The following is a 23,304-nucleotide window of genomic DNA, read 5'->3' as shown; positions in this document are numbered from 1 at the left end:
CTGGACAGGTGATCCAGGAAGACTGGTTAAAGTTATGTTCTCCTCTTGCTAGCTCTCAGCAATTTTGCTATAAACTAGCTGGGTGACTGGGACTTACTGCTGGGAAACTTAATTCTATAGAGCCTGCATAGCTGTGCATGACATCAAAATTGTAACTAGGGTTGCAATATTGATAATATGCCTAGAATGATGATAGATTTGTAGTGTTGACTTACTGGTCATCACTGCTTAGGAACTTAAATGATGTACTGTGACGATAGGAAGCCTGACCAAGAGTCTCAAACATGATCTCCTGAACTCTAGAAGATAAGCCCTTTTCTACATTGCTGTTGTGCCAAAGCATCCATAGTTTTTGTTTTGTTGTTTTTTTTTTTCAGTCTTCTGATTTTGACTTTGCTATGTAAATGAACAAGCATAGCACAACTTGGAAAATAGTATGTGCTGTTCTCTACAGGTTTTACTGTGTCATGTCTTTCAGACTGCTTCAGTATGTTAAGTGGCTACTGTTTTAAAAAGTCTTTTGCAGTCAGGAAGAGAACAACTTCAGTTAAAGTGATAGAGGGTTATTATACTACAGCAGTTGAGATACAGTGGCTAGTCTAGATAAATTCGGTGCAAATATTTAAATCTTTGTGAGTGATGAGTCACAGGAAATGTGTGTTTCTTGCTTCATGCACAAAAGAATGTACTTTGTGTTGGGCAGGTGCTTTAGAACAAACTTTCTGGTACAAGATTCGGGTGTGAGAGTTGTAAGAATTCTGCCTTTCCAGTATGTTCATTTGGGCAAGGAGAGCACAGATAGAATATATCTGTGAGAAGACAGAAGGCCTCTTTATATGATGATGTACGGCTACTTCTATTATATTACAGTTAGTGTAGGACAATAAACTAGATCATGCAGACAGGCATGCATATATGTATATGCTTATGAATTTTGAAGACTTGTGCTTCTTCACAAAAGTAACTTCCCTTTGAGTAAAATAAAATATATAAGAGCAAGCAGTGATAGGACAAGGGGTAATGTCTTTAACCTGAAAGAGGGTAGGCTTCGATTAGGTATTTGAAGCTCTTTACGGTGAGGGTGGTGAGACACTTGCACTGTTTACCCACCGAAGCTGTGGCTACCCCATCCCTGGAAGTGTCCAAGGCCAGGTTGGATGGGGCTTTGAGCAATCTGGCCTAGTGGAAGGTGTCCCCACCCATAGCAGAGGACTAGATGGTCTTTAAGGTCCCTTCCATCCCAAAGCATTCTATGATTCTGTTGTTAAATACTGCTGGTTCTACTCCCTGGCTGGTCATTTTTATGTAACCAATACACCTCGTGGGGGAAGTAAAAATGTCAAGATGTTTTGTGTACCCTGCTAATTAGCATTCTGCTAATGTTTCACTTCAGTGCTAATCTTGGTCTCAGATGTAATTCATAATAGTTTATCACTGAAGCAAATAAGTGGTTTTAGTTTCTTGGTGTTTTATGATAAAACTTTTTTAAAATGAACACTAGAGTTAGTGCTTCCCTGCTGCTCAAAGTTGAAGTACCCTCTGCAGCTTTCTGTGCAAATAAATTATTTCTTTGGTAAGCAGCCTGTTCAGAATCATTTTTGTAACAGGTTTGTTGTCAGTCCTTTCTATTAAAAACTGCGTGACTCCTAATACTCTGTCAGAACTACCCTATCAGTGTGAGTGGGAGTTTAATAAGAGTCTACATGTTTTATTTTCAGAAGTTTGACATTACTTCTGGCTGCTTTAGTCCTAGAACTCTTATTATGCTTTTTGCAACTGTAACTTAGCACATCTATATGTCTTCTAGCTGTTGAAGAAAGAAGCAAGACGTAATCATGGCTGACAACAGTATGCTCATGTCTGAAACTGGGAGGAGCCTCTTGTCTGATTCTTCTGTTCTTGATTCAAAAACTGGAGAAAGCTCAAAAGAGAATGTATCTCTTGGATCTATTTTGAATGTTGAAGGTAATGGGAGAAGGTTATCTTAAAACTACTATGTTTTTTCAATGACTGGTTACTTTGTAGGTATGTAGTGGTTTTGAAAAAACATAAGTGCTTTGCTGAATTCTAGATTTAATGTAGGGTAGCCAAAATGGTGTTGGTTTGGTATCCTTTCACCAACATACGGACTGTCTTAATTTTTCACTCATCTTGTTATAAAAATTTTGGGGTTACTGCCATGAAATCAAATGAGTCTTCTGGCTGATATATAGATATCTGTTAGTTCCATTTGATGCTTCTGTTGAATGACTAATTCCAGGTGGTATTTTGAGTGTTTGGAAACTACTGCTCTATTGTGTGCAGGTAGACCTCAGAGAGGTGAATAGTCTTGAGCTTGAAGTTCATTCAAGAGCAAATCTTCAAATTAAAACCCAACAAAACCATTTTTTTTCCTTCAATGCAGTAACCAAAGTCCAGTGGCAGTCTTATGGTGCAAATGACACGGAGGCAACACTTGTCCCTTTCTCCTAAACTTATTAATACATGGAGAAAAAGAGCAAGATACCTAACTTCAGTTCTGATATTCCATGGTGAAACTGAGCAATTACTAGCAAGTAATGAACCTTGTCAGACAGGAACACAGAAATTAAAAAAGATACCAGCTATTTTCCATCAAGTCTTGGAATCTAATTCTGCTAGAAGCATTAAGTCAATTTTTTTAACTTTTTTTTTTTTTTCTCTTTCACTAACTCTTCTTGCATGTTCTTGCTTTGACTGTAAGTAACTGGTTATAAGTTGCAGACTCTTTCTGTCACTGTCCAAGCTTGCTAGGCCCTGGCAGGTAAACCTCAGGTGTAAAGGGTAGGGCCATTTTCATGCATGCTGTGCCTCACCTAAAAAATCCACTGCGCTGGACCGAAGGGTTTACTCACACTTGCAAAAGCATGGGTAAAGCCTTTCCCAGATCTTCTTTTGTGAAGTCAAGCCTTCATCATCATAAGTTGCAGAATCTCATTTCACCATATCCTAGAAAATTTAATCTCTGTGGTCAGTTAGGTATGCCTTAATTAAAGACTTCTTGAGGTAACATTTAATTTCAGACTTGTTCCTGATAAACAAGGTATCCTGGAGGGATGCAGTCTGCCTTTATTTTTTATATATTACTGCTTGCTTTAGACTGAACATGGATTTTTCTATTAAAATATGAATATTACCTTTGTTTTTCTATAAATAGAAGAAATGCCTCAAATAGAAACAAGAGTGGTTTTGGTTCAGGAAGCAGGGAAACATGAAGAGCTTCTGAAAGCCTTGGAGGTATGTGGGTCTAAGATAAAAAGATACCATCTCGTCTGGTATGAGATGGTATGCTTTTAGACTTCTTGTTACCAATCTGGTTCTGTACTAAAGTTCTCCTCTTCCACAGACCATTAAGATAATGGAAGTACCAGTTATAAAGATAAAGAAAACTAGTCCTGGTAAAGCAGAAGAAAAACTAATAAAAAGTATTATTCATATGGTATGTCATGCAATTAAGCACACGTGATTGCATGCAGCATGTTGTACTTCACTGGGACTGAAATGTGCACACTCTATATTAATTGGGCATAATGGTCATATTACATGCTAATGGTTCTGATGGTGTCACTTAAAGCTCATCAAAATTGGCACTTCTTTTACAAACTTTCTCTAATATGGAAGTAATATCTGCAGCTCTTAATTAGCGGTGTTATCTAAGGGGTAATAGAAGATTTGATGGAGACATTCAACTGCATGCCTTTATTCAGTCAGCACATAAGTTTTTGCTATGATCTGATTTCATAACTGGTTAATTGACTTCTCTTTCAGTTGAGAGCTGCATTTAAACTTAAGAGTAAGAAGTGGTTTTCCATTTCTTAATGTGAAAAGCCTACAAAATAAAATTTGGATCTACTGATTGAAATTGGAACAGACAAATTTTTTAGAGCCCTTTAAAAATATCAAGCAATGAACAAAATTGACTTCTGTTCTTTAGGTCTTAAGCAGCATAGTGCTTCCTGTTGCAAGCTGTATACTACTTTTTAGTAGCATCCAGAAGAACTTTAAGCTGTTCTGACAGTCTGAAATTCAGTTTCTCTTTGTGCTTAGTTTATTTTTTCTCTTTCTGTAAATATTTCCAGTGCTATATTGTCAGTGTGAACTGATACCTAAACTACTAAAGTAAGTAGAATTCTTATTCTTCAGAATCAGGAATTGCTTTAAGACTTCTTTTTAGGTGCAGTTCATACCTATTCTTATGCTAGAGAGCACGGCATCTCGGCCTTCACAAAAACTAAGAGCAGATTTGTTGAAATCTTAAACATACCTTTTTCTAATGGTCTAAAAAAAAAAAAAAAAGTTGAATTTTGATACTAGTGTAAGTACATTGTCTAAATAATGCTTTTCACTTCATCCCTATACATCAAGGAAATTAAAGTGCCCTACATAAAGACAGACACAATAGAAGAACTTGGAGATTCCGATTCCCCAGAATTTGAGTCTATCTTTGTTGTATCAGAATTTCAAGATTCTATCTTCAACAACCTCTGCAAAGCAGATTGCCGTGTCATTGGACCTCCAGTAGTACTGCACTGTGCACAAAAAGGAGAGGTATGTGTTTCTTGTGAAATCAGCTGAGTAGTTCTCTGGTGCAGTGAGTTCTAAATCTTAAGTGTTCAAAATGGAGTCTATTTCGCTCTGCCAATCAATCATAAATATTTTTAGCAAGAGAATTTTAAGAAAAGCAGGCTTCTTATATTGTGTTAGAATATTGTGTTAGAATATCGCACATAGCAAGAAAGCAAAGGAAGGCAGTGGGAAGTCTACAGCTGCTGCAGTAGTTGTGGTTGTTGTTGACCCACTAATTGGGATTGTGCCATTATGAAATGCAGCATAGAAATGATGCTCCAGCAGATGCTTTATATTTCCAAAGGTTATCACGTAAAGAAGATGATCTGGGGAGAGTTAAAAAAGGATGGAGCGTTACCTGTAGAACTTGGGGATGCTGTAGTTACTTTGTCAGAATGCTGGCAGGTCTGGAGTTGAGGTGTAACTGAATCATAGAATTGTAAAATGGTTTTGTTTGGAAGGGACCTTAAAGATTATTTAGTTCCAATGCCCCTGCCACAGGCAGGGACACAGAAAAGGCTATACATAGACTTGGGCTAGTGTCTGATGCATCTTAATACTAGGAACAACAGTATTATATTAAAGATAATATTAAAACTTCAATGGAAGCAGTATGCTTTTGACTAATATGATTACTTCTTATTTTCAGCCTTTACCCTTTTCCTGTCGTCCACTGTACTGTGCAAGTATGTTGAACTTGGTACTGTGCTTTACAGGATTCAGAAAGAAAGATGAATTAGTAAGACAATTTTTTTCCTTTGGATTGGTTAAACTATATTAAGTTTATTTTCAAAATGATCTTCTGTTCAGTCACCCGTAGGGTTTAACCATTACTAAAGCTTGTGTGGGGGGATGAATTGTTGTTTTGCTTTGTTGCATGTCCAAAGGCAGTGATATTGGAGGATGTGAATGAAACTGCTTCCTTTTTGAAATAATTGTGTCCATGCTGTTTTTGGTCACTTTTTTGAGTGATATTAAGCAGCTTTGATTCAGTAGGGCTTAAAGATTTGCAGATTGAGGACTTAGATATGATTATGTTTACCAAACAGTGTCCTCTTACTTGTACAAGTATTAGTGTGGTGATGTGAAGCTCTGTAGTCCAGTTCAGAGCATTTGCAGACATGTTGTCTTGCTGCCATGCTATCATGCTATCAGGACTTCAGTTTTGACATGTCTAAGTGATTTGATACTCAAGCAGTTTACTTTTGCGTTTCAGTGATGCAGGTGACACCCAGTTTCCCTCTTGGACACCTGGGAGTCAACTATATGGTTCCATGTCTTCATTTGGAAAGAAATACCCAAACAACACCAAAACCAACCAACCAACTAAAACCAACAGGAAAAACACCAAACCAAACCAAACAAAAGCTTTACCCAGTGCTAGGGTAATTAGGTTTGATCTGCTTAATTCAAACTGGTCAAATTGCAGTGTGAATTCTGACAATTGCCCCTTCAGAGAGCTGACTAAATCAATGAGGAAAGCATGCTTTGAGTCTATTGTGTATGAGAGGGTAATGGCATTATGTGTGATCCTTATGAGAGTACTGGTGGCTTGAGTAGTCTTCCTCAAGTTACACAGCAAGGCTGTATTAACTGTTTAAAAAAAAAAAAGTTTGTAAAGTTAAAACAAGTTATTTTAAGAACAAAGACATTGGGTGTAACCTGTTAGCTTGCTTTGTAAACTATTTTTGTATTGCTGTCACTCTGCACTGTACATTTCAAAAGATACACTGAAAACTTATTTGATCTTTATTTTTCAGGTTAAGCTGGTGACCTTGGTTCACCATATGGGTGGAATTATTCGCAGGGACTTAAGCTCAAAAGTTACACATCTGGTGGCTAACTCAACACATGGAGACAAATTCAGAGTATGTACTCTTGTACTTTTTGGAAAATTCCAGATTTGTTTCTTGTAGACTAAGTCTGTGAATTATACTTCAGCTGGTAAACTGCTGGGTTTTTTTCCTGGACTAACAACAATAACTTGTAATGGTGAGTTCTTAGTCTCATGGTGGGAAGCTTTGACATATTTTTTGTCTCTGTTGGAGAATAATAATAATAAAACCTGCCAAGCTAAGATTTTGAAATAGACAAGTATAGTAAATAACCAAAATGCTTAAGTACTTAAGTACTGATGTTATCAGTACTAAAAAGATTGGCAAATACTTGCTTATCAATGAACAAGTTTTTATCAATATACCTGCATTTTTGACTATCCAAACAATAAAGGTTAAAATAACTTGCAAAAAACTTTAGTACTCAATTTGTATGCATCTTGTTTAAAAATTTTTTTTACTTCCTACGTGTAAGTGTTCAAATCTTTCTTTATGCATAAATGTGTGTGAGTTTTGGTGTTGTCAAAAAAAAATAAGGAATACTTCAGAACATGTATGTCTAGTTGACAAGTATATACAAATTTGTAGGTTTTTGTACTATGGAATATGATATGGCAATGACTGTGTCCCTTGACTCTCCCTTATTTGAATTGTTAGCAGGCTGTTGCCTTTTTTCCTAGTCTTTCTAGTCTTCCAATTGGAAGACCTACTTTCTAACTATGTTCAAGCACTCCTTTCTGTCAACTCAAAGGGAAAAAGTAGGAAAATTTTACTATCTTTCTTGGCCATGGAAGTTACTTTCGGAATAGTTGCCTTCTTTTTGGTAAAAGCACGCTGGGATGTGTGTCTTTATTCAAAGTATCAAAAGCAGAAAAAAGATCCAGTTTTCCACTAGAGCAGAGGTTTTCTTTTGTGTTTTTGTCAGTGATAAAGGACATGAGACTAACATTGGTGCACTTTGGAGTAAGTGTCAAAGTAACTATTGATCTGATTTCCTAGTCACTGAAGAATTAATACATTCCACCTCTTGGGAGTTAGTTGGACGTGATTCTTGAAGGAATATTTTCACTTTTTGCAGTATCTGTCTTAAGATAAAAACATGGTTATGAATTTTTCTTGGCATGGGAAAGACTTAAATGGAAACCCTTGATACAACTTGTGCTTTTCCTGTTTTATAGATTGCTGTGAGTCTGGGCACTCCTATCGTGAAAGCAGAGTGGATTTATAAGGCGTGGGAGAAAAGGAATGAAATGTAGGTGTTTGTTTGCCTTCAGCCTTAACCTTGCGTCCTGTTCACCTTTGGTGTTGTGAGCTTTTGTTTAAGTAGTGATGTAGCACTGATTTAGTGACCTTTTAGTGTGTGTGTGTGGTTGTTTTTTTGGTTTTTTTTTTTTTTAATTATTGTTAACTTATCTTTTTCTTCTTCCAGTGATTTCTGTGCAGCTGATGATGACTTCAGAAATCAATTCAAGGTTCCTCCCTTCCAGGATTGCATGTTAAGTTTCCTTGGATTCTCTGATGATGAGAAAGCTAACATGGAAGAAATGACAGAAATGCAAGGTTATTGTTTATGAAAATTGACCTGTGGAAAGAGTGGGGTTTATAGCTGATACGCACTTCACTGAAGTTGAAATACTAGACTGTGAATATTTTAACAAAGTCTCTTGAACGTGGAAAGCTATAAATTGATTTTTTGATGTTGGTATATGCATAAGTTCTGGTAGCTGTTGAAGATTTCAAACTTCCTAGGCAGATTGAAACTATACAATTGAAAAAGAAGTAATTATAGGATGCTTGAAGATATCCTGGAAAACTTGGTATGTATGTATGTTCTACTTCAATTGTTGTAACCAGTTTTGTGGTTATGCATGTTTGCATAATTCACAGAAAGCATCTACAATGTTTACAACTTTGATATGAATCATCACTGGCAGAACACTTGATTGGAAGTGTTCCAGTTTCCAGTAGTGTGTTACGATATTAATAATCGCATTGGTGGTAATGATGTAGCAAATTAGCAATACAAGTCTGGAGATTTGTAAGTTGAGTTGCATGTGACAGCACTATAGACATGGGAATGGAGCAAGCTTGTAACAGCAAGGCTTCCTCACAGGCTTGAAGTAGATTAAAGTTGTCTGGGCTTGCCTTTTTTTAATTTTTTTTTTCATTATTTATTTATTTATTTAAATTCTCTTCCCTCACAAGAGTGTGACATGCACAGGTCCTAGCTTGTGGATGTCTTTAGGGTGAGTGTTCCTGGCTTGCTCTTCCAAGAAACAAGAAAAGCTTTCCAGGAGAATATTGCATTTGTTGCCAGGCAGATTTAAATGCTTCCTGAACACTGTGAACTCTGATTTTTTCAACGTGTACCTTACTACTGGAAATTATATTCTATTTCCTAAAAGCTGCCCACTGCTGGTAGTAGCTGGGATGTTACGTAAGGTCCAAAACTGGTCAGGTTACTGAAGAGTTCATCTCTTTTTGGTTCTTCTCTTGTTAATGATAGGTGCCACAGAACTATCAAGTGATCTATAATTTCTAACAATAATAATATTCGGTCTTGCTAACGTGCCTTTTTTATCTAGGAGGACACTATTTACCAGTTGGTGATGAAAGGTGTACGCACTTAGTGGTTGAAGAAAGTACAGTAAAAGATCTTCCATTTGAACCTTTAAAAAACCTTTATGTTGTAAAGCAAGAGGTTAGTACTGGCAAGTTCTTGAAAGAATATTGCTGTGTGGTGCTCTGTGTGAGATGCAAACATGTGGCTTATTCTGAAAAAAGTGTATTTAGTATGCAAACTCTGCCTTACTATTATACATATTATTCTGAATTTTTTTAACTTTGGGTGAAGTCCTGCAGTGTGTTCTTAATGTGTTGTTTTTGTTTTTGGTTTTTTTTTTTTTCTTTAGTGGTTCTGGGGAAGCATTCAAATGGATGCCAGAGCTGGAGAGTCCATGTATTTATTTGAAAAGGTATGTTGAACTCTCGCGTAACATGCAGCATATATCTGGTGGTAAAACTGGCATACACAATGGTATGTGTTGGGCCAGAGATCAAATGTTTCAAAGCAGTATTTAAGTACCAGAGAATCCATTCTGAATTTTATATATAGAATACTAATTTGGATTTTATGTATTTATTTATTTATTTATTTTTTAATTGACACCCATGCTAGTATTTTGTTTGACTAAAAGCAAGTTCAACCTTTGGGAAGCAGGAAAAAAGCTTCACCTGTTTTCCTTTGGCTTCCATAAGAGTACTTGCGTTATATGCTGATCTTTACAATTCACTTACTTTTGTACTGAACTGAGCTGGATACAATGAGTGAAAACACTAAACTTTCTTTTACTACAGTCAGAGAGTCCAGGTCTCAAGAAGTCTGTGTCACTACTTTCTCTGAATACTCCAAACAGCAATCGCAAAAGGCGCCGTTTGAAAGAGACTCTTGCACAGCTGACCAGAGAAACAGATGTGTCACCATTCCCTCCTCGGAAACGCCCATCAGCTGAACATTCACTTTCGATTGGGTCCTTGCTGGATATTTCTAACACTCCAGAGTCAAGCACTACCAGTGCAGGTAGAGATAAAACCTTTCATTCAGACACACTTGCAATGTTAAAGAGCTCTCTGCATACAAGTGTTTAGAAGTTTTACAGATTTGCTAAGTAATCCCAGGCTTTTGCCTTTTTGAAGCATGTCAAAAGCAGAATTGGAGTGAGGAGTTCAGATGGAGGCCAGGCTGCCTCTTGTCATCACAGCATATTCATATCTGAAGGAAACCAAGGAAAAGATATGGAATTGATAAGTGTGAAGTACAACATTACTCCACAGTGCTTCAAATACTCTGCTGATAATCTGCAGCAAATAAGTGATGTAGTTAAGAGTAAATAATCTAAAAACCTCTGTAGTTGGGATACTTGGAGAAAGGAGGGCAAAGATTCTTTCCTAAAGGATTTAAAGGGAAAAGAGCTGCAAAGCCAAATCATAGGTCTTTGAAACATTCTGTTGAGGTAACACTCTGTGCCAGAAAACTGTCATGTCTAAACTGAAGAATTTAAATCACCAGCTGTTTTTGAGATAACTGTTAAAGAGCTTTTAATATCTCTGCACTCTGGAAGAGAGAAACTGCAAAATTTTGGATAAGTCAAAAGCTAATACCTGAGCTTTTTAAAAAAAAAAAAGTCTCCAGTTCCATCATATAGAGGAGGTATCTGGAGCCACTACTGCTTTAAAAAGGCCCATGTATGCAAGTCAAATAAGAAACCTTAGTGAAGCACAATCTGTAAGTGATAATTTAGAAGGAACTGGAAAGATCAGCTTACTCTCAAAGACCAGCTTTCTTAGCTCATGCTAGTGCCTTTGTAACCCCTTGTGTGGAATTTTCTTATAAGCCAGCATCAGCAGAGAGTTTCAGGAAAATATGCTGTTTTGAAAACAACAGGTGAGACACTTGTTTCATAGTAACTGTGGCAGTAATGAACTTTGACATCAAAATGAGTGAGTACAGGTTTCCTAAGGGCCGATACATGAGCAAGTATTTAAAATTAATGGACTGTTCAAGGTCCATCTTGGCTGTAACCTGAAGAAAAACTACTTTCTTGTGTGTTCCCCTCTTTCTTCCCCGTGAGATGAAGTGTATGTATTTCATGCAAAGACTGATTTGTAATAACTGGTTTTGAGCTACATACTTAATGCAGGGATGATAGGCAGCTGAAAGATAATAATTTTGATGGCAAAGTGAAAGTAGAAAAATACTTTTGTACATAGCATATGTATAAATAATATTTAGCACCTAATCCTCACTTCCTATTAAACATAATAGGGTTAAATCATTGACATGCCCATAAATGGCTTTCTAGTTTCAGATTAATTTTGAGGAATAATGTTACTGTTGTTCTATAATAAGGCTTTAATAAAGCAAACTCTTTTTCAGAAAGAGCTCTGGTAATTATAGAATAACCTCCAGAATATTCCCCCCCTTTTTAAAAACAAACAAACAAAAAAAGAAACCCCAAGAAAACAAACAACTTTCTTAAAAATTATGATTTCTGCCCTTCCCCTCCAGCCCACCATTTTTGAGGGTGAGTTTTTCTTTATGGACTCTATTGTAATAAGCTCTCTTTCTTTCTTTTGCGAATATCTCTTCATCAGAAACACCCAAATCTTCTGCAAGGCCTTCCAAAAATGCAGCTCCTCTTGCGCTAAAACAGTCTGCAAGATGGCAGGTTGCAAAGGAATTGTATCAGACAGAAAGTAACTATGTTGATATTCTAACAACAATCATTCAGGTAAGCTGGTTTTTAAAGCAAGTACTGCTCAATTGTAGGCACTTAGTATTTACATTAATGATTATTTTCAACCTGTGATCTGCAGGCTTTTGAGGGCTTGGGTGTATCAAAGGTTTAAAACAAGATAAGTGTTTTACTTTTAAATAAATTGATTACAATTTTATGTAATTTACTGACATAAGAAAATGGTTACTGTCTATTAATAAGGGCTGAAAAAATACAATTTCTAAGCAATGAATTGCAGTTTGTGTGGAAATTCCGAACTTCAGGAAAATAGGATCTCCATCACTTTTATTTTTAAGATAATGGTGAGTAAAGAGATGGCATAACTCCTCCATAACTCACTTTTGCTAAATGAGAGTATCTCAAGACTGTGACTGCAGGAAAGTATAATCTCGAGGGGAAACACTATTGCTTTCATAACTATGTCTAATACAATGTGTGGTGGTTAGGAGGGCATTAACTTTTTTGTCTAATTCAACAGTTATTTCAAGTTCCGTTGGAAAAGGAAGGACAACTTGGGGGACCAATCCTTGCACAGGAAGAGATTAAGACCATATTTGGCAGCATTCCAGATATTCTTGATGTGCATACTAAAATCAAGGCAAGCTCCAACTTTTCTTCCCTGCAGGGGAAGCATTGATACAGACCTTGTATCTTATCTGCATGCTTCAAGTTGTATCTGCAGGATAGGTGTAGATTCATCCTGGTGCTGTTACCTACTGTTCAATCTGTGGAATTAGGTGCAAATCCAAAGTACACTCTAAGTTATAACAGTTATATGTAAATATCTGAATTCTGAGTAATGTGCATGTAACTAATACTACCGTTCATGAGTTGTCTTCTCCTTTTCTGTTTTAATAGCTCTTCCTGTAGGAGGTTCTCTGTAACTGATACAGAACTGGTCAAAAGGGGGCAGTGGCATCAAATGTTACTACTTCACAAGTACTTACAACATACATATTTCTATTAAAGCAATAAGCAAGAACTCTTGGAAGGAAAGCTAAAATTATGGAACTAAAATGAGCAAATCACAACTCCCTGCCCCACCCCCCCAAAAAAAACCCCACCAACAACTAATGAATCCAAACCAAACTACAAAACTCCACAAATAAAACCAAAACCAAACACACAGAAGAAAACAAGCAAAACAAACCCAAACCCCATGAAAACCAACAAAATGAAAATCAGTGTTTTCCTAGGCTTTGGACATCTTCATATAAGGAGACTACTGTCATTCAGGAGGAACAAATAATCCTTCCTTAAATGGCTTTGAACCAATTGTCAGAAGCTACCAGGTCATGAAACTGGCCCACAATTCAAATTTTGAAGCAGCTAGGCTGGTTCTAAGGCCTGGTAAGAGCTGATTAGAATTTCCTATGAGATTGAAATACAAAATAAACACTCAAGAAAACAATCTGGACTGCAAGTACGCTCTGAAGCCATCTCTGGGTCTCACAATAGATTGTGATTCAAGTCTTCCTCAAATATGAAGCTGTAATATTTCCTTTAAATAATGGCAAATGTCTTTTCTGGGCTGCATTTCACTGTAGGCTTTTAAAATAGAGGGACTTGCAGACTGGTTGTAACTGAGTGGGGGTTTATATGTATATAATTATTTTTTTGTTGGATTTTTTTTTTTTGGTTGGGTGTGTGTTTTTTTTGCCTTTTTTTTTTTCTTTTTTTTTTTTTCCCCATCTGTTGGGATCCAGCCTAATATCATGACAGGTATTGATATGTGCCTATTAAGATGAAAGTAGAGAGTATGCGTGTCTGTGTGTCAAGCAGGATTCACCTGCAGCATGCAGTGTAGACAAAGTTGCTTAGATAGTATTTAGGTTATGTTTCCCTTCATTTTTGGTGTAATGTGAGAAGTGGCAGCAACAAATATTAATGGTGAATCCTTTTCACTTAAAGTGAAACCTGAACCTTCAGGTGTGCCCTTCTGTCCCTGTTACTAACTGACAGTGAATAAGCTTGATCCTTATTAAGCTGATACAGGCTTAACAGCTTGGTCTTGCTGTCCTTGACACCCTGGTGTAGCAAGTGAGGGAAATCTATGCTAGTTATATTCCAATCCTATTTTATGGATTTAAGAGTCTTGTATTAGTTGTGCACTCTTAATTAGAATTGGTTCAATAGTCTTCTGTGTGTATTTTTTGTTTTAATCATCCTGTGGGATATGTTTTGTAGTGTGTTGGACAAAATAGTGTCCTCTTGTTGCAGAGCTGTCTAGTGCTGACCATGGCTAGGTTCTGCTTTCATTGATTCAAAACTACATATTTAATAAACCAGAGGTCTTTTACTTTCAGCTCTCAGTAGACTGTAGGGGCTTAATTTGAAACTGTACAGCTTTTAGGATTGCCTGTTTTGTCAGCATGGAAACACACAGCTAATTATATATGTTTGGCAGAACACTGAACACATCTTTGCAGCTTTATGCAGTTTATTCTCATCTTATTTTCTACCCCCTGTCCTTGCATCTATTCTAGGAAGACCTGGAAGATCTTATGATGAATTGGACTGAAAGCAAAAGTATTGGTGATATCATTCTTAAATATGTAAGTTTCAATTTCTTTTTTTTATGCATTGGTACTATTACGAGCTGTTATCTTGTCTTAGAAATAATCCATTTATAGGAGTTGGCAGATAAAAGCAAAGCACTACTGAGTGAGAAAGAACACTAACTTCAATTGTATTTTCTGTTTAGACTTTTCAGTTGAGTTAGATGATGTACTCTGTATAGGTAATCCATGTCAAGTTTAAAAGTCTGTCCACTTGTATGAGGGGGTAAAACTCCAAATAGATACAGTTTGAGAACTGTAATTCGCAACACTATGGATGCACTTTTACTCAGACATTAAAAGATGCTCTTCCTGTAGCCTTACCTATTAGCTGCCTCTGATCAATAGTAAATAACTAGGAGAATAACTTTCCATGGAAACTTCTTGTGGTGTTCTTTCAAATAGAATCATAGAATAGTTAGGGTTGGAAAGGACCTCAAGATCATCTAGTTCCAACCCCCCTGCCATGGGCAGGGACATCTCACACTAAACCATACCACCCAGGGCTTTATCCAACCTGGCCTTGAACACCGCCAGGGATGGAGCATTCACAACTTCCCCGGGCAACCCATTCCAGTGCCTCACCACCCTTACAGTAAAGAATTTCTTCCTTATGTCCAATCTAAACTTCCCCTGTTTAAGTTTTAACCTGTTACCCCTTGTCCTGTCACTACATTCCCTAATGAAGTGTCCCTCCCCAGCATCCATATAGGACCCCTTCAGATACTGGAAGGCTGCTATGAGGTCTCCACGCAGCCTTCTCTTCTCCAGGCTGAACAGCCCCAACTTCCTCAGCCTGTCTTCATACGGGAGGTGATCCAGTCCCCTGATCATCCTCGTGGCCCTCCTCTTTACTTGTTCCAACAGTTCCATGTCCTTTTTATGTTGAGGACACAAGAACTGTACAAAATACATCAAGTGAGGTCTCACAAGAGCAGAGTAGAGGGGCAGGATCACCTCCTTCGACCTGCTGGTCACTCTCCTTTTGATGCAGCCCAGTATACAGTTGGCTTTCTGGGCTGCGAGTGCACACTGAAGCTGGCTCATGTTCATTTTCTCATCGACCAGCACCCCCAAGTCCTTCTCCTCAGGGCTCATCTGAATCCCTTCTTTGCCCAACCTGTAGCTGTGCCTGGGATTGCTCCGAGCCAGGTGTAGGACCTTGCAGTTGGCATGGTTAAACTTCATGAGGTTGTCATCAGCCCACCTCACAAGTGTGTCAAGGTCCCTCTGTATGGCGTCCCTTCCCTCCAGAGTATCAACCGAACCACACAGCTTTGTGTCATCAGCAAACTTGCTGAGGGCGCACTCAATCCCACTGTCTATGTCACTGACAAAGATGTTAAACAAGACCACTCCCAGCACCGATCCCTGTGGGATACCACTCGTTACTGGTCTCTAGCTGGACATGGAGCCATTGACCACAACTCTTTGTGTGGGGCCATCCAGCCAGTTCTTTACCCACCGAGTGGTCCACCTATCGAATTGATGTCTCTCCAACTTAGAGACAAGGATGTTGTGTGGGACAGAGTCGACTTGAAATATGTAAGGGCTTCTTGTTTTCCCAAGTACAGAATGTGCAGAACAGGAAAGCTAGATCTGGGACTGTAATGCATTTTAATATAAGTAATCTGCTAGGTATTGTGTTTTTGCTGACCTGGTCCATTTTGAGGCAAGTAGTGACTGGCATTCAGTCTAACGTATTGCTTCTGGTGGTTTAGTGCCTTTTAAAGGTGATCACAATAACTGGATAGAATACGTGCCTGAAATTTTCAAAGTTTTCACCAAAAGCATCTTGCCAGGTGAGAATCTGCCTTACATTTGAGCTGATCAGCGTCTTCTAAGCTTGTTACATGTAATTAATGTTTCTGAGAGCTGTCTGCATTTAATCAGCAGCATTGAATCTTGAGTATCTGGCATGCAGAACTACCTTGACTTGTTCTGTGGACATGTATAGATTAACAACACTGTCTTTATTTTTCTTTATTGAAATGTACCTTTGAGCAGCTTTGTATGGCTCTCAGGGCATATGAATGTGTGTATAATGCTATGCAACATGTAAAGCAGAGCTGTAATAGTTGTTTCTTTCAGTCAAAAGACTTGTTGAAAACATACCCTCCATTTGTGAATTTCTTCGAAATGAGTAAGGAGACTATTACTAGATGTGAAAAACAGAAGCCAAGGTTTCATGCTTTCCTAAAGGTAAGTGTTTGCGAAACGAAGTCTTTGTGTAGAGCATGGAGACCATTACCAAGTAAACTAGTTAATGCAATAGGTGGAAAAATGTGGAATTTTGGAAGTCTGGAGGAATGAGAACATCTTGGTGAAATAGAAATAGGAAGGGATTGAAGTTCCATCCCTCAAGCTTCTTGTAAGACTTAAGAGGTCTGGGTTCCTCCTGTTACACAGCATTCAAAGAAGGTTAGCTATGTGCGTTTGTAGGAAAAAGTGTGTTCTACTTACTTTCTCACAAATATGTCCTTTCTGTAAAGATAACTAGAGCTGCTGATTTTTATTGGTCCCCCTCTATGTGTTTAAAAGACTTGTATTTCTGAAACAGTTTTTAACTAGCTTTTGGCAGCTGTGAGGTTCGAGGGAAGTAGAATCTCTCAACTTCCTGTGACTAGTGAATGGGAATGTAACAGTGGAGATCCAATGGGAAGATAATATTCAAAGAAAGTTATTTGAAGATGAGTCTAAAGACTCTTGAGCTTTTCAGATAAAGGTGTATAGTTGATTAATAGAGCAGCATTGCTTTAGTTACTCTTCTGTATCCAGCAAGTGCCTCTGTAATAGTGGAGTAATCAAACTGTTGAGTTAGATTTGGAAGAGTTGAGCTTCTGTTTTCTGAGGTACCAGCAATTATATCCAAGTATTGATATCTAAGAGATGAGGAATGAATAAGAGAATAGGCCATCCCCCATCCCACTCCACATTAGCATCGGCAACAAAGACTTGAGGGGCTGATAATATGGACGATGTAAAACTAGACATTGAGAGCATAAATAATAAATACTGTGCAGATTTGAATGTTTTTCTTTTTTTTTTTTTTAACCCAATATATTAATGACTGAGTATTTATGGTAAGTGATCCTTGAACTTTACTGCAATGCTAGTTTCAAGGAAGACAATTTTTCTCCTACTTTGGGATTCTATGTGTGTCTATAAAAAGAAATAATTATTTCCTTTCTCCTCTTTCTTTTCCCCAGATAAATCAAGCTAAACCTGAGTGTGGCCGTCAAAGTCTAGCTGAACTCCTTATACGTCCTGTTCAAAGGCTGCCTAGTGTTGCTCTACTGCTAAATGGTAATTTAGTGAGGTTTTTTTTTTAATTAGTTTGTGCAAGTGTTAAAACCAAGGTAATGTGAGCTTTTGGTCATAATTGGTAACTGCTTTTCTGGAGTTAATCATGCTTAACGAGACCAATTACTGAAGAAAGCATACTCCTGGCTAAATTTTACTTGTTCACATATTTGTTTGCAGGATATAGGTAGACGAAAAGTTTGATCTGACAACGGTTTTGTCTCATCAAATACAAATGTAATTGAGATTCAAATGCAGCTTGCATAAACTAGAAAGCAATTCCTATTGACAAGGTTTACAGCTTCGTGTGTTCCACCTGGTATCATCTCTTTGCTGTAATAATGAGTACATTAATAAAAATAATAAAACCTGTACCAACACCCTTTGCTTCATTTAGAAAGACTTCTGTGCTTGTCTCTGCACTTCAACAAAAGTAGCACATAGTCTTGTTGATTTTTGAATAGCTTGAGGGTTTGCTTTTGTGTTGTAGGTGTTTTGCATGGGTTTTTTGTTGTTTTTTTTCTTTTCTTAGCACCTTCCCCCCTCCCCCCCCCCCCACCAAGAGGCATGGACAGTTGCTGTATAGTCTACCTCCCCACTTAATCAAGGTTATTTGGACTCCAGGATATGTGGTTGTGGTTTTTTTCTGTTTGTTTGTTTGTTTATGTTGTGTTTCTTGTGTGGTTTTGTTTGTTTGTTTTTTGTTTGTTTTTTTAACTTATTTTTTCTTAATTGTAGATATTAAGAAGCATACAGCAGAAGACAACCCAGATAAAGTAACTCTAGAGAGAGCTATTGAGTCATTAAAGGAAGTGATGACGTAAGTGATGTTCATTCTATGAAACGTACTGTTATACATCTAGAGCTCTCTTCCTTCGAAATAGCTCTTAGTGTGTTGTTGCCATAACATTAGTCTCTGTGTAAATATACATAGTTGTACATGTCCTTTGTCTCCCTTTGGCTGCTGTTGTTGTTCTGGCATTTTGTGCTAGAGCTCTGTGGCATTGTAACCCCCACTTCTACCTGAACCTCTGCTGATTCCATGCCTCAGCATGAAGCTGAACCTCCTAAGTTGTCTGTTTTGTTCCAGCTCTCATTTCTGTCTATTCCCCCCAGGAAAGACATGTTTTGTCTTTAAATCTTACTTCTATGCCTACATCTACTGAAAGGACATGCTATTGGTAGAAGATTAGTTTCTCCTTCATGGCACCATGCCGTGAGTTAATTAGCTTAAAGCTGAAGTTGTTCAGACTGTAAATCTCAATTTTTTGGAAGTATAGTGTATGTCTCCAGCATGGAGACTGCCTGCATTGGTTGGGTGTTTGTCCAATTTTTAACAACAATTACTTTTTAAATTGTAATTATTCTTGCATCTGCTTCTTTGTGAGCTGCAGTCCTGACTTGGAGGGTTAAAATGCAGGCTATAAAGAACTGCAGTGGGTTGGTCTCCATTCAAAATCTTAGGGGCAAGGACAGGGAATTCTATATTAACTGTATGGTGTGTCAACTACTGATAACATGACAAGAATATTCTAGGTCTGAAGTTTCCTATGTGCTGAACGTATGGTATTTGAATACGTCAATGAGCAAGAGTGGTAGATTTTTGTGTTTTCCAGTGCTGCTGTGTAAACTAGAGCTCTGAATGTTTTCAGCTTCATTATTTTTGGATGTTTTGAATACAGTGCATTCATTTGCTGTTGCTTGATATTGAAGTTAAATAGAATATGCTTTCCTCAGACATATTAATGAAGACAAAAGAAAAACAGAGGCACAGAGGCAGTTCTTTGATGTTGTCTATGAAGTTGATGGATGTCCAGTAAGTAATTTCTCTGAAGCTGCTATACCTCTAAAATGACTGTGCACTGGCTTGCTCGCTTTGCAAAAGTATGTGAGGTTAAAATGCAATGGTGCTGGTTTAAATAGATTTCCAGTGTTAAGTTGTAAGCAAGCAGTAATCCAGCTCTTGAACTAAATCCTTAATGAGCTTTTTGCTTCTATCACTTAGGCCAATCTCTTGTCCTCTCACCGAAGCTTAGTTCAGCGTTTGGAAACTGTAGCACTTGGTGATGACCTCTGTGACAGGGGAGAACAGGTCACACTCTTTCTATTTAATGATTGCCTAGAGGTAAGATGGCTATATATCTGATGAACTGAATTTTGTAAAAGGCTTGACATTACATATGAACATAAATGAAATTTGAAATCTTTGGAACAGAATTCTAAGTCGTGGAAAGCTGTTCAGCACATGCTGATGTTGCCTATCCATTAGTTATTGTATAAGCCAACACAAGTAGCTAGTCACTTGTGGATGTCTGGGAGGTGTTAATGTAACCTTTGTCTTGCAGCCAGATCAAAAAATTAGAAGCAGCTTAGTATGGTAAGAAATAAGTGTTTATTTGAATAGCACTTTGAGTAGTACCAGTGGATGAAAAAGTGCTGGAGACCTTGGCTCAGCAGGATGTTTGTCCTTTTAAGGTTTAGTCATATTTAATGTGAGTAGACAGTAGGACTGTGGGGCAGGTCTGTCTGTGCTTAGACTACCAGAAAAAAGAATAATCACATATTAAATGCCTTAGACTAAAAGTACATTAGCAAGAATTAGAAGGGAAAAGTAATCTAACATAGGATTTGGAGACCTCTGTGGAGAAGCAGAGGTTGTAAAGGATACTTTATGGTAGTACTTGTTACTGTCTACAGCAGTAAAAACACTGTCTTCATACAAGATGAACTCTACAATAATCCAAAATTAGTGCTGTCTTAAGGAGCACTTAAAGACAAAAGCCTCTTGTTGTGACTAGTGATGAGCTCTTCCTGGGAGTCAGGTTGACTCAGCTTCATTGCTTCTTGTAAAGGAAAGAGGAAAATGAAAACACTTTCAATAAAGCTTTTTGGCTTGTCTTTTGTACAAGATATAAGCAACTGTAGATTACTTAAAGAACATAGAATCATAGAATAGATAGGGTTCAAAAGAACATCAAGATCATCTAGTTCCAACCCCCCACCATGGGCAGGGACACCTCACACTAAACCATACCACCCAGGGCTTTATCCAACCTGGCCTTGAACACCGCCAGGGATGGAGCATTCACAACTTCCCTGGGCAACCCATTCCAGTGCCTCGCCACCCTTACAGTAAAGAACTTCCTCCTTATATCCAATCTAAACTTCCCCTGTTAAAGTTTGAACCCGTTACCCCTTGTCCTATCAATACAGTCCCTAGTGAAGAATCCCTCCCCAGCATCCTTATAGGCCCCCTTCAGATACTGGAAGGCTGCTAAGAGGTCTCCACGCAGCCTTCTCTTCTCCAGGCTGAACAGCCCCAACTTCCTCAGCCTGTCTTCATACGGGAGGTGCTCCAGTCCCCTGATCATCCTTGTGGCCCTCCTCTGGACTTGTTCCAACAGTTCCATGTCCTTCGTATGTTGAGGACACCAGAACTGCACACAATACTCCAAGTGAGGTCTCACAAGAGCAGAGTAGAGGGGCAGGATCACCTCCTTCGATCTGTTGGTCATGCTCCTTTTGATGCAGCCCAGGATACAGTTGTCTTTCTGGGCTTTGAGCACTCACTGCCTGCTCATGTTAAGTTTCTCATCAACTCACATATAAGATACCTATGTGTTAATGTGAAGTGAAAACTGACTGACCAATGTCCACTGCAAAATCCATTTGATGGCTGCATGCACAAGCAGCAGCAAGTGATACGTCTAGGATATGAAACCTTTAGATGACCTTGAGGTAGGCTTCAAAGGGCCCTTGCTTCTTGTGCAGGGTAGAATTGAAGTCTGTAATGAATAATTACTTTACCCTTTTGATGCTTTTTTCAAAAAAACCCAAAACAAAACCTAAAAAAATATGAGGTGAGTGTATTGATACCAAGTAACAAATATTGCCGGGCCACTTGAACTGTAGACAGTGAACAGTGAGATAAGCAAGTTCCCTGAAGATTTATGTGGCAAATAGGGTAAAATACTCCATAGAGTGTTCTCTGTAGCAAGGCTTTTTGTGCCTTGCTGTTTACTAGAAGGTGAAAGAATAGAAAAGACAAATCAATGGCAATAAGCTCTCTTACCTTTTTGTCTTCTATTTAACCACAGATTGCAAGGAAACGGCATAAAGTTATTGGTGCTTTCAAGAGTCCCCATGGCCACACAAGGCCTCCCGCATCTCTCAAGCATGTTGTTCTCATGCCTCTCTCCCAGATCAAGAAAGTCCTAGACATCAGGGAGACAGAAGGTCAGTATGTTTTGAAGTGCTGTGATAACTAATGAAAACTGTTGTTCAGAGTATAAAGGATGAAGGTTCGGCTGTCATGGAGTGGAAAGGATCTTGAGGATCATCTGGTCCAACCGTTCTTGGCAAAAGCACAGTCTAGATAATAACATGTCCCAGCTCCCTGTCTAGCTCATTTTTTGAAGTATCCAGAGTTGGGGAAACCACCACATCCATAGGGAGATTATTCCAATGGCTGTTCTCAGTGTACAAAACAATGTTGCATGGTACGTTAGGTATGTGATTCCAGTACAAGCTTCTGTTTAAAGTGCTGTATGAGCTTGAGAATTCCTTGCATTGACACATTTTGCCTTTTCAAGAGTCACTGCAGGATGCTGAATTTGGCTGAACTACTAAATGGCATTAATATAAGCTAAGCAAATGACAGTGAGAATTAAACGGAGGAGTACACTTGACAGCCCTGAATTTACAAAACAAAACAAACAACCACCAAACTTCAGTCCAGAGCATTAGACTGACCGGAGACAAATGCTATTGCTGTCAAACTAAATCTTCATTTAACTGTGTTGATAATGATGCTGAGGAGGAGCTGCGCTTAGCAACTTAAGGGTTTAGATGACTTAATTTCTTTGGCTGCTTTGCCGTACTGAGACTGTAGAGGTTTCACTGAAGTAATGCATTGCTACATCAGCAGAACACGTACTGCTATACTGTTCTAGCTTTGATAGTGACTTGAAGTCTGGTCAGATCAGTTCCTAAATCTATACACTAAAAAGATAGATTTGATATTTCAATGTAGGTGGTGATGTGCAAGTCGTACTTGTTCTGCTTTTATGTTCTCTGAAGCACCTGAACTTGGAAACCCAATACAAAATAGAAATAGCAGAGTATAGATAGTAAACACGATGAATGCCTGCGTGTTTTAAAAGGTACATTAGGGTTTCCCTTTTAAGAATCCTCTTTAGCTTACTGTGCAACACTTAAGTTTACTTTGGGACTTGGTTGATAGGAGCCATTTGTAAGCATACCATTTAGTATCTGTGGAGATCTTAGTATGCTCATCTTGGGAGAGGTCAGCTACTCTGTCTTACATGCACTCTTATGGGATTGCTTGTCCAGTGCTGCTTTTCTGAATTGGCAGTGGGTTGTTTTTCCTTTCTCTTTCAGCTGTGCTTAGTGTGCTTCAGCTGTGTCTGCTATAAAGGAGTAAATCCTGGCTTCAGCAATAGATTATTTTTCTGCTACCAAGTGAGCAATCTTTGTCAAGTTTAAACAGTAAAACCGTTGTAACTTGACTATTTAAATGTGTCATGTATAGTACTAATGTCTTTGTTGCCTTTTCCTGCTTTACAAAACAGGGTAACTGTTCTTTTCTTTTATCTCTGTTCATAAAGAAATTATCTGGCCAACATTTCATTAGTTAGAGAATGAAATTGATATTTATTGCTATATACAGTAAAGATGGAGTAGTCTGCAGACTGTAGTATGCAGATT

At 38.1% G+C, this 23,304-nt stretch overlaps 1 protein-coding gene across 4 annotated transcripts in view; it reads left to right on the top strand.

The window, feature by feature from the left end:
- The window catches only part of ECT2 (epithelial cell transforming 2), a 32,985-nt gene that overhangs the window by 1,146 nt on the left and 8,535 nt on the right, over window positions 1–23,304 (top strand). For 2 of the 4 annotated variants that reach the window (XM_065674569.1, XM_065674566.1), the window contains exons 2-21: window positions 1,808–1,965; window positions 3,176–3,255; window positions 3,365–3,457; window positions 4,384–4,566; window positions 5,234–5,323; window positions 6,345–6,452; window positions 7,598–7,671; window positions 7,849–7,979; window positions 9,005–9,120; window positions 9,332–9,394; window positions 9,777–9,999; window positions 11,574–11,710; window positions 12,195–12,314; window positions 14,203–14,271; window positions 16,366–16,476; window positions 17,484–17,580; window positions 18,316–18,397; window positions 19,315–19,393; window positions 19,583–19,702; window positions 21,675–21,813. In XM_065674569.1, the coding sequence (XP_065530641.1) occupies window positions 1,836–1,965; window positions 3,176–3,255; window positions 3,365–3,457; window positions 4,384–4,566; window positions 5,234–5,323; window positions 6,345–6,452; window positions 7,598–7,671; window positions 7,849–7,979; window positions 9,005–9,120; window positions 9,332–9,394; window positions 9,777–9,999; window positions 11,574–11,710; window positions 12,195–12,314; window positions 14,203–14,271; window positions 16,366–16,476; window positions 17,484–17,580; window positions 18,316–18,397; window positions 19,315–19,393; window positions 19,583–19,702; window positions 21,675–21,813 (2,245 nt within the window). In that variant the 5' untranslated portion in view covers window positions 1,808–1,835. The remainder of the gene's footprint in view (window positions 1–1,807; window positions 1,966–3,175; window positions 3,256–3,364; window positions 3,458–4,383; window positions 4,567–5,233; window positions 5,324–6,344; window positions 6,453–7,597; window positions 7,672–7,848; window positions 7,980–9,004; window positions 9,121–9,331; window positions 9,395–9,776; window positions 10,000–11,573; window positions 11,711–12,194; window positions 12,315–14,202; window positions 14,272–16,365; window positions 16,477–17,483; window positions 17,581–18,315; window positions 18,398–19,314; window positions 19,394–19,582; window positions 19,703–21,674; window positions 21,814–23,304) is intronic. The other 2 variants (XM_065674570.1, XM_065674568.1) reach the window with 1 other exon arrangement.

Source organism: Lathamus discolor, chromosome 3 (assembly GCF_037157495.1).
Source record: "Lathamus discolor isolate bLatDis1 chromosome 3, bLatDis1.hap1, whole genome shotgun sequence".
Classification (NCBI taxonomy): Eukaryota; Metazoa; Chordata; class Aves; order Psittaciformes; family Psittacidae; genus Lathamus; species Lathamus discolor.
The sequence above is the reverse complement of the archived record's forward strand: the minus strand, read 5'-3'. Positions and strand labels throughout refer to the sequence as shown.